Source organism: Lepus europaeus, chromosome 4 (genome assembly GCF_033115175.1).
Source record: "Lepus europaeus isolate LE1 chromosome 4, mLepTim1.pri, whole genome shotgun sequence".
Lineage (NCBI taxonomy): Eukaryota > Metazoa > Chordata > Mammalia > Lagomorpha > Leporidae > Lepus > Lepus europaeus.
Genome location: NC_084830.1, coordinates 119348085 through 119360294, shown reverse-complemented (window position 1 = coordinate 119360294; position 12210 = coordinate 119348085). Strand labels below are relative to the sequence as shown.

The following is a 12210-nucleotide window of genomic DNA, read 5'->3' as shown; positions in this document are numbered from 1 at the left end:
TTGAAGTAATTGGTTTGCTCTAGATTTCAAACTAATACCCACTGAAAAATTATTTCCTTGCTTTGACATTAAAACTTCTGACACAAAACCATTTTCTCTCTTAGGGATGCAATCCATCCTACAGGCTAGATTATGCAAAACACAAAAGCAAGCACTGCTATTTGGGCTGGAGACAATAACTTTTATTTAAAAGGTAATAATATCTACCATCGAGAGTATCTGCATATTTTATTCATAGCTACCATTTACTTTTTACGATTTTCAAAGAACTATGTTATCCTCTTCATACATTATTGCAATAATTTTCATGGGACTTTATGTGAGATTTTAGCCCCATTTTACAGAGGCGGAGACTGAAGGACTACCAAGGCAGATTTAGCTTATTATTTTTCTTCTTTTTTTTTTTAATTTGACAGGTAGAATTATAGACGAGAGAGAGAGAGAGAGAGAGAGAGAGAGAGAGACAGAGAGGAAGGTCTTCCTTTTCTGTTGGTTCACTCCCCAAATGGCCACCCCAGCCAGCGCTGCGCTGATCATGAGCCAGGAGCCAGGTGCCTCCTCCTGGTTTGCCATGCGGGTGCACAGCCCAAGCACTTGGGCCATCCTCCATTGCCCTTCTGGGCCACAGCAGAGAGCTGGACTGGAAGAGGAGCAACCAGTACTAGAACCGGCGTCCATATGGGATGCTGGTGCCGTAGGTAGAGGATTAACCAAGTGAGCCAAGGTGCTGGCCCTGATTTAGCCTATTTTCATGTAGCTGTTTCATAAATGGTAGGGGAAATACTGAGCCTGATTCCAAAATATTTGTTCACAATCACTATGCTACATCATAACTCCCAATATCTTGATTGTTAGTCAAAGAAAATAAAGGGGCTGGCACTGTGGCTCACTTGGTTAATCCTCTGCCTACGGCGCCGGCATCCCAGGTGCTTAGGCCCCTGCACCAGAGTGGGAGACCAGGAGGAAGCACCTGGCTCCTGGCTTTGGATCAGCACAGCGCCAGCCATGGTGGCCATTTGTGGGGTGAAAAGAAGACCTTTCTCTCTGTCTCTCTCACTAATTCTGTCAAATAAATAAAAAAATTTTTAAAAAAAGAAAAGAAAGAATAATTCTGCCAAAGAGTATTAAAAATAGCAAATAGCACAAACTTATTTCTCTGGGCCTTGGTTTCTCATGTTTGGAGCCAGGGAACTGAACTCTACAGGATGGAGAATTCTTTGCTTTTCTGTGCACTGCAGGACTCTTAGCAACATTCTTGGCCTTGACACACTTGGACACCAATGACAGCCCCTTGTGTCCAGTTCTGACAACCAAAAATGCTTCTAGGCATTGCCAAAATCCGCTGGGGGACAAATCTGCCTTTATTTTGAAAATAGCTTCACTGGAACACCTCTTGTTATTTTTTTCTGTCTCTCATTTTCTATCACCTGAATGATGGGTCCACTTTGAGCACCAGACTATGTTTTCACCGTAGGGTACCTTCCCAGTCAAACTTCCTCTACCTTTCAGTATAGCTGAATTTAGAACTATCTGAAATACTCCAGTTTCAGTTTGTGTAAAACCTCCATGATCTGGGTCTCAAATTTATCATTTAAATGCAAATTGGCATAAAAAAAAAGGGTAGATGGAAGTGAAAAGAGATCAGACGTTATTAAGTCAGCCTTGCGTTAGCCAGCTGAGTTAGGCTGATTTTTAAACTGCCGTCTTTGATATAGAATTATTTATTTACTCATTTTCTTTTATTTACTAAAACTACAATATTAGTAAAATCATAAAATAGGTTTACAAAAGCAGTCTGCAATTTGAAAGGTTGAGAATGTCATACTCATAGGTTGAATCTACTGACAGATTCCTGTAAGTGAAACCTTGGACATAAATAAATTGACAATTTGCTAAATCATAGTTTATTGGGCTTTCAAGGCCTTACTTAAAATTTCTAGCATTACAAATATATTTTGAGAAATAAATGCCTTTGATTACAGAGTAGTCCAAAACCAAGCAGGAGACCAAAAAACATGTGGAAAAGATTTGGAGTCAGAAGCTTCCACAGATTTTTCTGTAACTAAATCCTAACGGGGGTGATTATTTATGTGTGCTATTGTAAATATTAAAGCATCAACAAAATAATCAATTGTTGTTATGGTATCACTGCTTTCCTAGACCCATCAGCATGAACTATTTATTTAATCAAACACTACATAAACACTACGTAGGCCAGATATTAAAACAAGACTTTGTCTATTTCAAAGGATCAAAATGTGCACACTAGGAAAATGCATATACAAATATTATCTTTTGGGTAGAAAGTTCTGTAATAGGAAGCCAGCTGAAATTAAAGGTAGGGAGCAAAGAGAGCTGGCTCCATTGGGACATCTGTCAAAATCCTCAACTTGGTTGCAGACTGGGAAAACCTGGGGGACATCTGAAAATGATGGCATTCAGGCATAGTCAATGTCAATCAAATCAGCCTGTGGGGAAGAGACTCAAGCTCTCAAATTTTTAGCTTTCTCTAGGTCATTAGACTGAACACCCAACACTGCAAACTACCGACTGAAAAAAAGCAGGGTTTACTGTTGTCTGGGATGTCTTTGACTAAACCTGACTTAAGTAAGAGGGTAGCCTCATAAAGTCATCTGCTTCAATGATAAGTGGTGTATGTGTAAAGCATTAAGTAGTTCCATGTCACTTAAGGAGAAAATGAATTCTCTTTGTATACTTCTCTATCCTTCTGATTACTTGAAGGAGGAAATTTCAGTTTTCTTGCTTGTGGGTCTTTAATGCATCTCTTTTCTTGCTAATTGCCATTTTACATTAAATAGAAGCAAATCTTGCCCACAATTTTCATCTAGTAAGTTAGAACTTAACCAAATAGTTTTTATATCTTTATTTCTTTATATAAGGTTATCTTCCAGGAAACAATATGCTGATTAGAGTGATATGAAGCTTCCTTTCTTCATTCAATTAGTTTAAAGAAAATAAGCAAATTTAAAGAAATGTAAACTAAATTATAGTAGACATCATACAAATATGTGGAAATGCATCACAAAGGTAGTCTTCAGGTGACTGTGGTCTGGGCAATTCTACTGTTAGTGGAAAGGGCATGATCCCAAAAATTTGGGGACATAATTGTGCCTCAACTGCTTCAGGAGAAAATCTGTGTGAATTGGACAAAATTACCCATTCTCTTTCCTGAGGCTTCCTGTCCTCATTTGTCAAATAAGGTCATTAACTCATAACATTCTTCTACGAGTTTAAGAAGCAAGGGGGACATGCCCTCAGAATTTACCTTGTTGACATCCAGGCGCATCTTCTCGTTGTTGGCACTAGCAGCCTTCTCAGCTGCTTTCTTTTGCCGTTGTGGTCCCCTCCCAAAAAAGATGTAGTTGACCAAAGCATATTCCAGAAGGGCCATGAAAACGAAGACAAAGCATCCCATCAGGTACATGTCAATGGCCTTCACATAAGGGATTTTAGGGAGGGTCTCCCGGAGATGGGTGTTGATTGTGGTCATTGTAAGTACAGTTGTGATTCCTGAAAAAAAAAAAAAAAATGAGAGAGTTAGAATAATAATGTTCACGTTTCCCTTGTGTTCTCATAATAGCTAGAAAGGGTAACTAAACTCATTCAATCACTCATATATGGTATGATATATATCTGGTCATTTACTGTATATGAGTACTTCAAAAACTTAGAAAAATATAATTAAAAGATCAATTTATTTTTGGTGCAAATTTGTTTTTGTAATCCATGTGTACAAAAAAGAAACTAAGTATAGTTTTTTCATAATATTTTCTGTGAACCTTTTGAAGACTTCTCATTGGTAGATCTAAGACTCATATATATGTATAAATTACAGTGAATATTATAGAATATTTTCATTCAATTTTTATAGTCATATATCTAGTGGGGGTTATAAATTTGAATTAAATACAACGATGGACACATGCATAAGAGTTGAGAATATGGAGAAGACCCTAGTTCAGCTTTGTGATGTGGCAGGGAAGAGAGCAGGAAATGGGAGATTTTTGAGCTGCTGCCTGAAGTGTTAGAGTTACTCAGGCAACAAAGGACTGAAGTCAACATTACAGTAGACCAAAGGGCAATGATGGTGGGAACTGCTTTTTCTATAAATGTTGGCTTTGAGACAGAGGATAAAACCTTTTTAAAAGGAGCTCAAGAAAATCATTGCAAGTATATTATAGGACAGAATAGGGAGAATCATGAAAAGAATGACAATGCAGTAAGGCATTTGTACTAGGGAGCCATATTCTCAGGCCAGCTTCACGCAGGAATGCACATGGGCTCATTTCATTGAGGATGGTCATTCTGGAAGCAGTATGGAAGATGCAGGAGAAACATGCAAGACTAGAATAAAAAAATACCATGTGAGTGATCTTAAAATAACAGCAGCAGTACTGAAATTAATGGATCTATTTTACAGATGACATAGGTAAACAGTTGTAACTGAAAAATAGAAGTGGAGGGTAATAGAGAAGTCAGAGTCATAGCTCTCATGTAGATTGGACGATTAGACAACCTTTTTTTTTTTTGATAGGCAGAGTTAGACAGTGAGAGAGAGAGAGACAGACAGAAAAGTCTTCCTTCAGTTGGTTCACCCCCCACATGCCCGCTACGACCAGCCCACTGCGCCATCCAAAGCCAGGAGCCAGGTGCTTCCTCCTGGTCTCCCATGCGGGTGCAGGGCCCAAGCACTTGGCCATCCTCCACTGCCTTCTCGGGCCACAGCAGAGAGCTGGACTGGAAGAGGAGCAACTGGGACAGAATCTGGCGCCCCAACCAGGACTAGAACCCAGGGTGCTGGCGCCGCAGGCGGAGGATTAGCCAAGTGAGCCGCGGCGCCGGCCCAATTAGGCAACATTTAATGCTCAGATAAATAACACAGCGTTATACAACTCTTAACAGAGAATTCCACACTGAGTCATGCTATAATCATTTGTCCAGTTGAGGGTATCTGTTAGTGAGGAGTGGGTTCTCTGACAGCTGTTGTTGGAAGGCAAAAGCATGGAGAAGCAATTCAGAGTCCTGAGAACGATCAAGTCCAACTTTGCTGCAAAAAGTGATGTGAAAATTGGCAAAGTTCAGAGATCAAGATCAAATAGGTGGGGAGCTGTAGAATTACTTGGTCAATGGTGATCTTTTTGATTCAGCAACCTGTGTGCTTAAATGCCATGAAATAACAAACCTTGGAAACTAAATTTCATTTTCATGACTTTTGTGAAACATTGTTTTCTGGTTTAATTTTGTCTTTGGAATACCATAATATTTACTTTGCTTTTATGTATCCTAATGAAAGAGGTTTAGAAAGAATTAGAGTCTCAGCATAACAGAAAAGCTTTGCTCTTACTTCACAGGTAAGTGTCTTAGAGTTCTCATGTCTTCTTCATATTGGGCATTTTGACACATTTTCCAATTTTAATTTTTCTCTTCATCTTTTTAACTACATAGTATCCTGTACCATATATATGTAATAAAGCTAGGAATGTTAATTTTACTATTTTTCTAAGTAGTATTTAAGGTATTTCTGAACCTCATAATCCTTTGCTCACATAAAATACATTTTATTACCTTAAAAGTATGTTTAAATTTAAAAAAAATCAATAGATTACTTATTTCTACTGTAACAGATAAAAACAGACAATAGATTTTTAACTTTGGTAAAATCAGATACCATAAATTTTATTAATTCCTCCATTCATCAAATATTTATTGAGTAACTTCCTGTAAAAGTCATTACAGATATAAAAACAGATAAAGACTTTTTCCCATTAGGTATTTCAGTGCTGTGGGGAAAAAGACACTACATTACTAAATAAATATAACTCTCATTAACTGACACAGGGGACCTTTAGAGTATTGTTAATGTATATGTTGAGGGACTTGGCCTGGTGAGTCATTCCTTCTCTCCAGCTTCCATCCTTGAGCCACCACAAGCTAATTTTAGCACATCAGTCTAACTGATCCCTTTAACACTGAAATCTCTCCTCAGCAATATTCTGTCTCATTCAAAATGAAAGCAAAGTCTTTACCATGACCTAAGAACTTCTTACTGGTGTTCATTTCATTTCCTATCCCAACAATATCTTACTCCTCTGATGAATTCATTCTACACTGGCCTCCTTAGCCTTCTGCTATCATGTTTGGCTTGTTCCTACTTCAGGAGCTACTTCGCAGTAGTCTGGCCCATCATCACCCAGACAGGTATATGGCTCTTCAGCTTTTTAAGATTTTGTTCCAATACAACCTCTGAGTGAGTTCTACCCTGATTATTCTAAACTGTAATCATTGGTATATCCAAGATCTCTTGCCTGTTTATTCACTTTGACAGTTTTACCCTGTTATATAATTTGCATGGTTATTAAGTGTATTCCCTATCTTCTCTTGCTAGAGTATAATTTCCAGAGGGGACTTCTATACTCCCAGTGCCCAGCGCACATAGTAGGTGTTGAACAAACTTTTGTTGAATGAAGAAATGAATTACTTTTCCAAGAAAGTGCTGATTGAATTGAAATGTCATAGTGAATTAATTAATAATTCAATATTTAAAAAGGAATAATAGGAACTCAAAATTATAAAGACTGTATAAAAGGTTATAAGTTTACTTATTTATAACTAATAAAAATTTTCATGATATATAAATTATTCCCTCTTCTGGAGTTATAAGTCAAAAAATATTAGGCAAAAGATGAGCAATGCCCGGGGTGATTTCCCAACATTCTTAATATGTTGCCTTTTGCTCTCTGTTATACTACATGAAAATGCTATTAAGATTTTACAATTCTTTGTGATTATCTATTCCCTATACACCACATGCCCTTGTCTCTTGCTCAGGAAGAATAATGGAAGGGAGCTCCTCTCAGATCAAGAAGCACAGATACAAATTGAATAATTATGCAAGCAATATTACATGAAATATGTTTCAATAAAAACATCAAACTGATGGGAATAATTTCATTACTGCCAGCTATATGGTTAACTAATTTTGACATGGAACGGTTTTAATTTGTGTTTAATTGATTTACTGCTGATTCAGATCACCCAAAGCCTCATGGCTAAGTTCTTGTCATAGATGAGATCCACTCTTGTCATATGTCACACATTCCATGGTAAGGAAAGCATGCACACACATGTGCAGGGACACACACACATACACACACTCCAAAGGCAGTTGGAAAATGCCTACCTAGTGCCACTCTTGCAGCTGAAGCATCATAATTAATCCAGAAGGAGACCCAGGAGAGGATAGTAATCAGGATGGAAGGCATGTACGTTTGCAGGATAAAATAGCCAATGTTTCTCTTAAGTTTAAAGCTGAGGGAAAGTCTGGGATAGGAACCTAGGAAGGCAATTTTAGAACATCATTATTACCAATGAATATTTATACGATTCTTTACTTTAAAGTGTCAAATACAGCTTGTAAATCTTTCTTGAATTAAATTGTAACTGCTGGTGTCAGACACTTTCATCTAGAAAACCGTTTAAAGCACTGGGTTTCTAATTAGCAGAAGTTACGCAGTGCAGAATTCACCCTGTACCCACCAGTATTTAGACTAATTCCAGCTCTTCCCCTCTCAGCCTCATAGACTGGGTAAGATTGAGTATCTGCAATTGTGATGGCATGACAACTTGGGACAACCCTTTACTCACTCTCTCAATGGTTTCTCATTGAGTTTTAAGGTTTATCTTATAGAAGAATAAGACTGCATGTTGTGACCAGAGTTAAAAAAAAAAAAAAAAACACCTCTTCACTAGCCACAAAGTGCATGTGAAGTCTCTGATCAATGATGAGGCTTCAGAGAATACAAGTTTATGTAGATTTCCCCATGTATCCTATACATGTGTTCTTTTTCTTGATTATTTCATTGCTGTCATCAGAGTTCTAATGGGATTTCTGATATACCCAGAAAAATAATTATGCTTTTGACTGATATTTGTGGGAGATAAAATTAAAAAACTGGTTTCCTAAGTCTTGATCCCTTCACTGTGGTGATCTGGGGAACTGTCCTTTAGACAAGATACATAACAGCGGACATTCTTGGAATACAGGAAGTTGGCACTGATACGTAGTCGGGGTGAGGACTTTCTCATTAAGAAAGAAAGCCTTGTCTGGTCCTCTTGGACTAAGCCAAGTGTCTCAACATGAAAGTAAGAACGGTTTAGAAACTCATTTCCCTAAAGTCTTAGGAATTGAGAGGCCCCCAAATTTAGAAAAGTTTCTGATGTTCTTTCTCCTTTTATCTTTGGCAACTCAGTATTTTTACCAAGTCACATAAGTCATGTTTGATATGCTTTGTGCGCCCGTGAGATATCTGAATACTTACTGGAAAATAAATCTAAATCTTCAGATACAGTATGAAGATACTTCAAAAAGTTCAGTTTTTGGACAATGGAATTAAAAGAGAAGTTTAATCTGGAGTGAATATTTTTGAAAATGGTGCATAGTTCTTTCATAATATACATTTCATGAGCCTTTTGAAGACGGTTTACATTAGCTATTTCTGTGCCTGTGATACTCTCCAGTGAGAAAAACATAAAGAGGGATATTCATTTGTGCTTGCTATTTCCTTTACTCCTAAATAAGTATATAGAAAATGATTACTTTCTGGGGCTCTTCTACTTAAAAAAAGGTATAAATGTGCTGTTGAAATAAAGTCTCATGGTCTGAAATCTGAACACTCGAATGGTTAAGTGGTGAAGGTATCAAGATGATCTCTACATCAAGATGGGCTTTTAGCTCAAAAAGGAGTGAAACTGTGTAAAGAAAGTATTGGCCTCTGAGAAAAAATGTAAAATCCTCCTATGCTACTGTCTTTATAGAAGATATCACTGTTGTCTGACTTGAGTGAAATGAAACTTGTTTATATCCAATATTTTTCAAAGAATTATGATCAATTCTGTGTGATGGATTAAGTTTGTGAACAACTCTTTCTCAGGTTTTCATTTCTCTCTCTCTTTTTTGTATTCTATATCTAAAAATTATACCCTTCTTTGGCAAATGAGAGACATACAGAAAACTCTCAACTTTGGGGTGTCTTCTGAGAAACAATGGTATGGGTTCCAAATGAAACTGCAGGTTTGTAGCTGATCTAAGTCTTCCAGAGTCATTCTTCTTCCAGGGACATATGCTGATTTAAGTGAACCCTTATGACAAAATATAATGCAGATTCCATTGTTTTAACCTTTTTCCCTGATACAAACCTGTGGAAAAAACAACTTTCTTGGTGATAAGTTTGTAATCTACTATAGAGAACTGTGGAAGTTCAATCTTTGTTACTCCTGTTACTGCGTTATCATCCCCACGCCAGTAAAACTCAATGTCATCAGTTGTGTATCCATCTGTAAAAGCAAACACATACACACAGGGATACACAAAACAAACAAACATGACAAATAAGACAGAAAGAATAACTGTTTAGCAGTGAAATTCTACTCACAGTAAAGCATTGCTAAAGGCTGTTATGTGTTAAACACCATGATAAGCATTTGAAGTCTAATACCACATTTAATCCATGCTATATCTTCCCTACAAGGGAAGAATATAATTAGGCCCACATGAGGAACATATTCTTAAAAAATGAATAGCATACATTCTCTTGCAACTAGGATGTGGTATAGTTTGGTCTTGAATCTAGGTTTATCTGCTAATGAATCTCATTTTATGACACATCATCACATAACTCTATTGTAATCTAATAGACAAATAAAGATATCACTTAAATGATCAATTCAGTGCTGAATGCTCTCAGAATCCCCTCCTATATGAGATATTTGAATTTGAATTACAATATATTTGGGTTTCGAGTCAGAAGACAAGGGATCATGAAGAAATGAGTGATCACTTTTTCAATATTCATATATACCATCTCTAAATTTGATTTTATAACATATCTAATTTTAAAAATAAAAACACCAAAAACACAAAACAAAATTAATTCCAGTAGTTTTGAGTAGTAGATATAAATGTACAATATTGTATTTTACATGTACAATGCATTTAAGAGGCATGCTTTCATTCATTCAATAATTACTGAGTGCTCATTACTGTATAGTTGACAGGGATAGGACTTTGTATTTTAAAAAGTCCTCCATTATAATGATGCTTCCAACTCATAGGACAATGTTGAATTTTAATACAAAACACACATACTATCCTGACAGGTAAACATACAACTACATTGAAAAAATACTTGTAAAACTGTAAACAGTGCTACACAGAGAATCATTCAATGAAAGTTATTGAACAGTACTATTTTACAAACTTGCCCAATCACCAAGAAGATCCACTAAACAAAAAGTATATGTTATATCCATGAACACTAGGTGTGAAGAGGTAGCTCATTTGTATCTCCAAAGAAGTTTATCTCGATGGCAATATTTTCACAAGTCCAGGAGGTAGGCACAATGAACGCTGACTCCCCAGTCACCTCCCCGTCCAACAATTTCAGAAACAATATGACAAATAAAAAAGACCTCAATTGCTTGCCTTTTGACATGTGACTAGTTAGTGTGACAAAGATGACTAGAATGCCTTTCACTTGACTCCTAGTCCAGGTGATTTTCAATAAATGCCTCTCTTTCAGAGAGGTAGCTACATCTATAAAACAAAGTGGAAACAAATTACTTTCTGAAAGGATCAACAGGATACCCTCAATGTGAGGACCCACATCAAGCACACCACCACTCAAGATGCCTTAGCTTTTTTTAAAAATCTGAAGTTCTATTTATTCATTTGCTTAACTATCTTCATCTGATGAAGAAATAATTATTTTTAATTGAGCAAATGAATTTCTGGTACAACCATGGGATTTTCGCTAATAGGCAATGGTTTTTAAAAGGCTTGTTTACTTGCAAATATTATAAACTATACTGGAATCAAAACTGTAAAATTTTATCTGATTATGTATCACCAACATTTTATTAGCATGATTAGTCTAGAGCTCTTTGTTTTGCTAGAGTATCTTTTTCACTTTTTTTTTTTTAATTTGAAAGGTAGAGTTATAGACAGTGAGAGAGAGAGAGAGAGAGAGACAGAGAGAAAGGTCTTCCATGGTTCACTTCCCAAATGGCTGCTATGGACAGCACTGTGCCGAACCGAAGCCAGGAGCCAGGTGCTTCTTCCTGGTCTCCAAAGAGGGTGCAGGGCCCAAGCACTTGGGCCATCCTCCACTGCCTTCCCGGGCCACAGCAAAGAGCTGGTTTGGAAGAGGAGCAGCTGGGACTAGAACCCGGCACCCACATGGGATGCTGGCACCGCAGGTGGAGGATTAACCAAGCGAGCCACGCACCGTCCCCACACATGAAATTTTAATTTAAATTTCAGCCTCCTGATTTTAGAGTATATTTCATGTACTAAACAAGCAAATTTTCAGAATTCTGGGTTCCTCATTTTCCATTAATATTCTCTACCTTGAGGCTGGCATTGTAGTTTAGTGGGGTAAGCTGCCACCTGAACTGCTGGCAACCCATATAGGTGCCAGTTAGAGCCCTGGCTTCTAATCCAGCTCACTAATAATGTGCCTGGGAAAGAAGCAGAAGATGACCTTAGTTCTTGGGCTTTGTACATGGGAGACCTGGATGGAGTTGCAGGCTCCTGACTTTGGTCTGGCCCGGCCTCAGCCATTGCAGCCATTTAGAGATCAACAGATAGAATTTCTCCTTCCCTCCCCCCCTTCTCTAACCCTGCTTTCCAAATAAATAAATAAGTCTTCAAGAAGTATATATTATCTAACTAATCCTGAGAAGCTAAATGCCTGTCCTGAAGGGTAGATGCCCTTTTTTCCATGTTTTCAACTTTCCTAATATGGCCCTAGAAACCTATTGGGCATTGCCTAAAATAGTCCCTAACAACATGGCACCTGGCGGATTTTTGGGGGGCATGTCTGCGGCCGCTGCAGTTAAGTCACCTGAGATAGGACCACCTGCAGGGATAGGTCCGCTTTAGTTCCGGACACGTGGACAGTGCATGATCCCTATACTTTGCTTAAGATGCCCCTGTGCGTGGTCCACCCATGCCTGCATGACCTTTTTGCTGATTGGCTCCCCTATTGTGCATGTCTTTCATAAGACATATAAGCCTGTATACTTCCTCAATAAAGTAATTCCTACTTTGACAGAACTCACAGGTGCTTGCTGCGGTGTGCTTGACCTGTCAACTTTACCTCTCCCATTTGCCTTGTCAGGGAGTGCTTGTAC

General features: G+C 37.7%; 1 protein-coding gene across 3 annotated transcripts in view; it reads right to left on the bottom strand.

Moving 5' to 3' along the window:
* The window catches only part of GABRB2 (gamma-aminobutyric acid type A receptor subunit beta2), a 316460-nt gene that overhangs the window by 33855 nt on the left and 270395 nt on the right, over positions 1-12210 (bottom strand). For all 3 annotated transcript variants that reach the window (XM_062189679.1, XM_062189681.1, XM_062189680.1), the window contains exons 6-8: positions 9217-9354; positions 7202-7354; positions 3287-3531 (exon numbers count right to left, since the gene is read on the bottom strand). In XM_062189679.1, coding sequence (XP_062045663.1) covers positions 3287-3531; positions 7202-7354; positions 9217-9354 — 536 coding nt within the window. The remainder of the gene's footprint in view (positions 1-3286; positions 3532-7201; positions 7355-9216; positions 9355-12210) is intronic.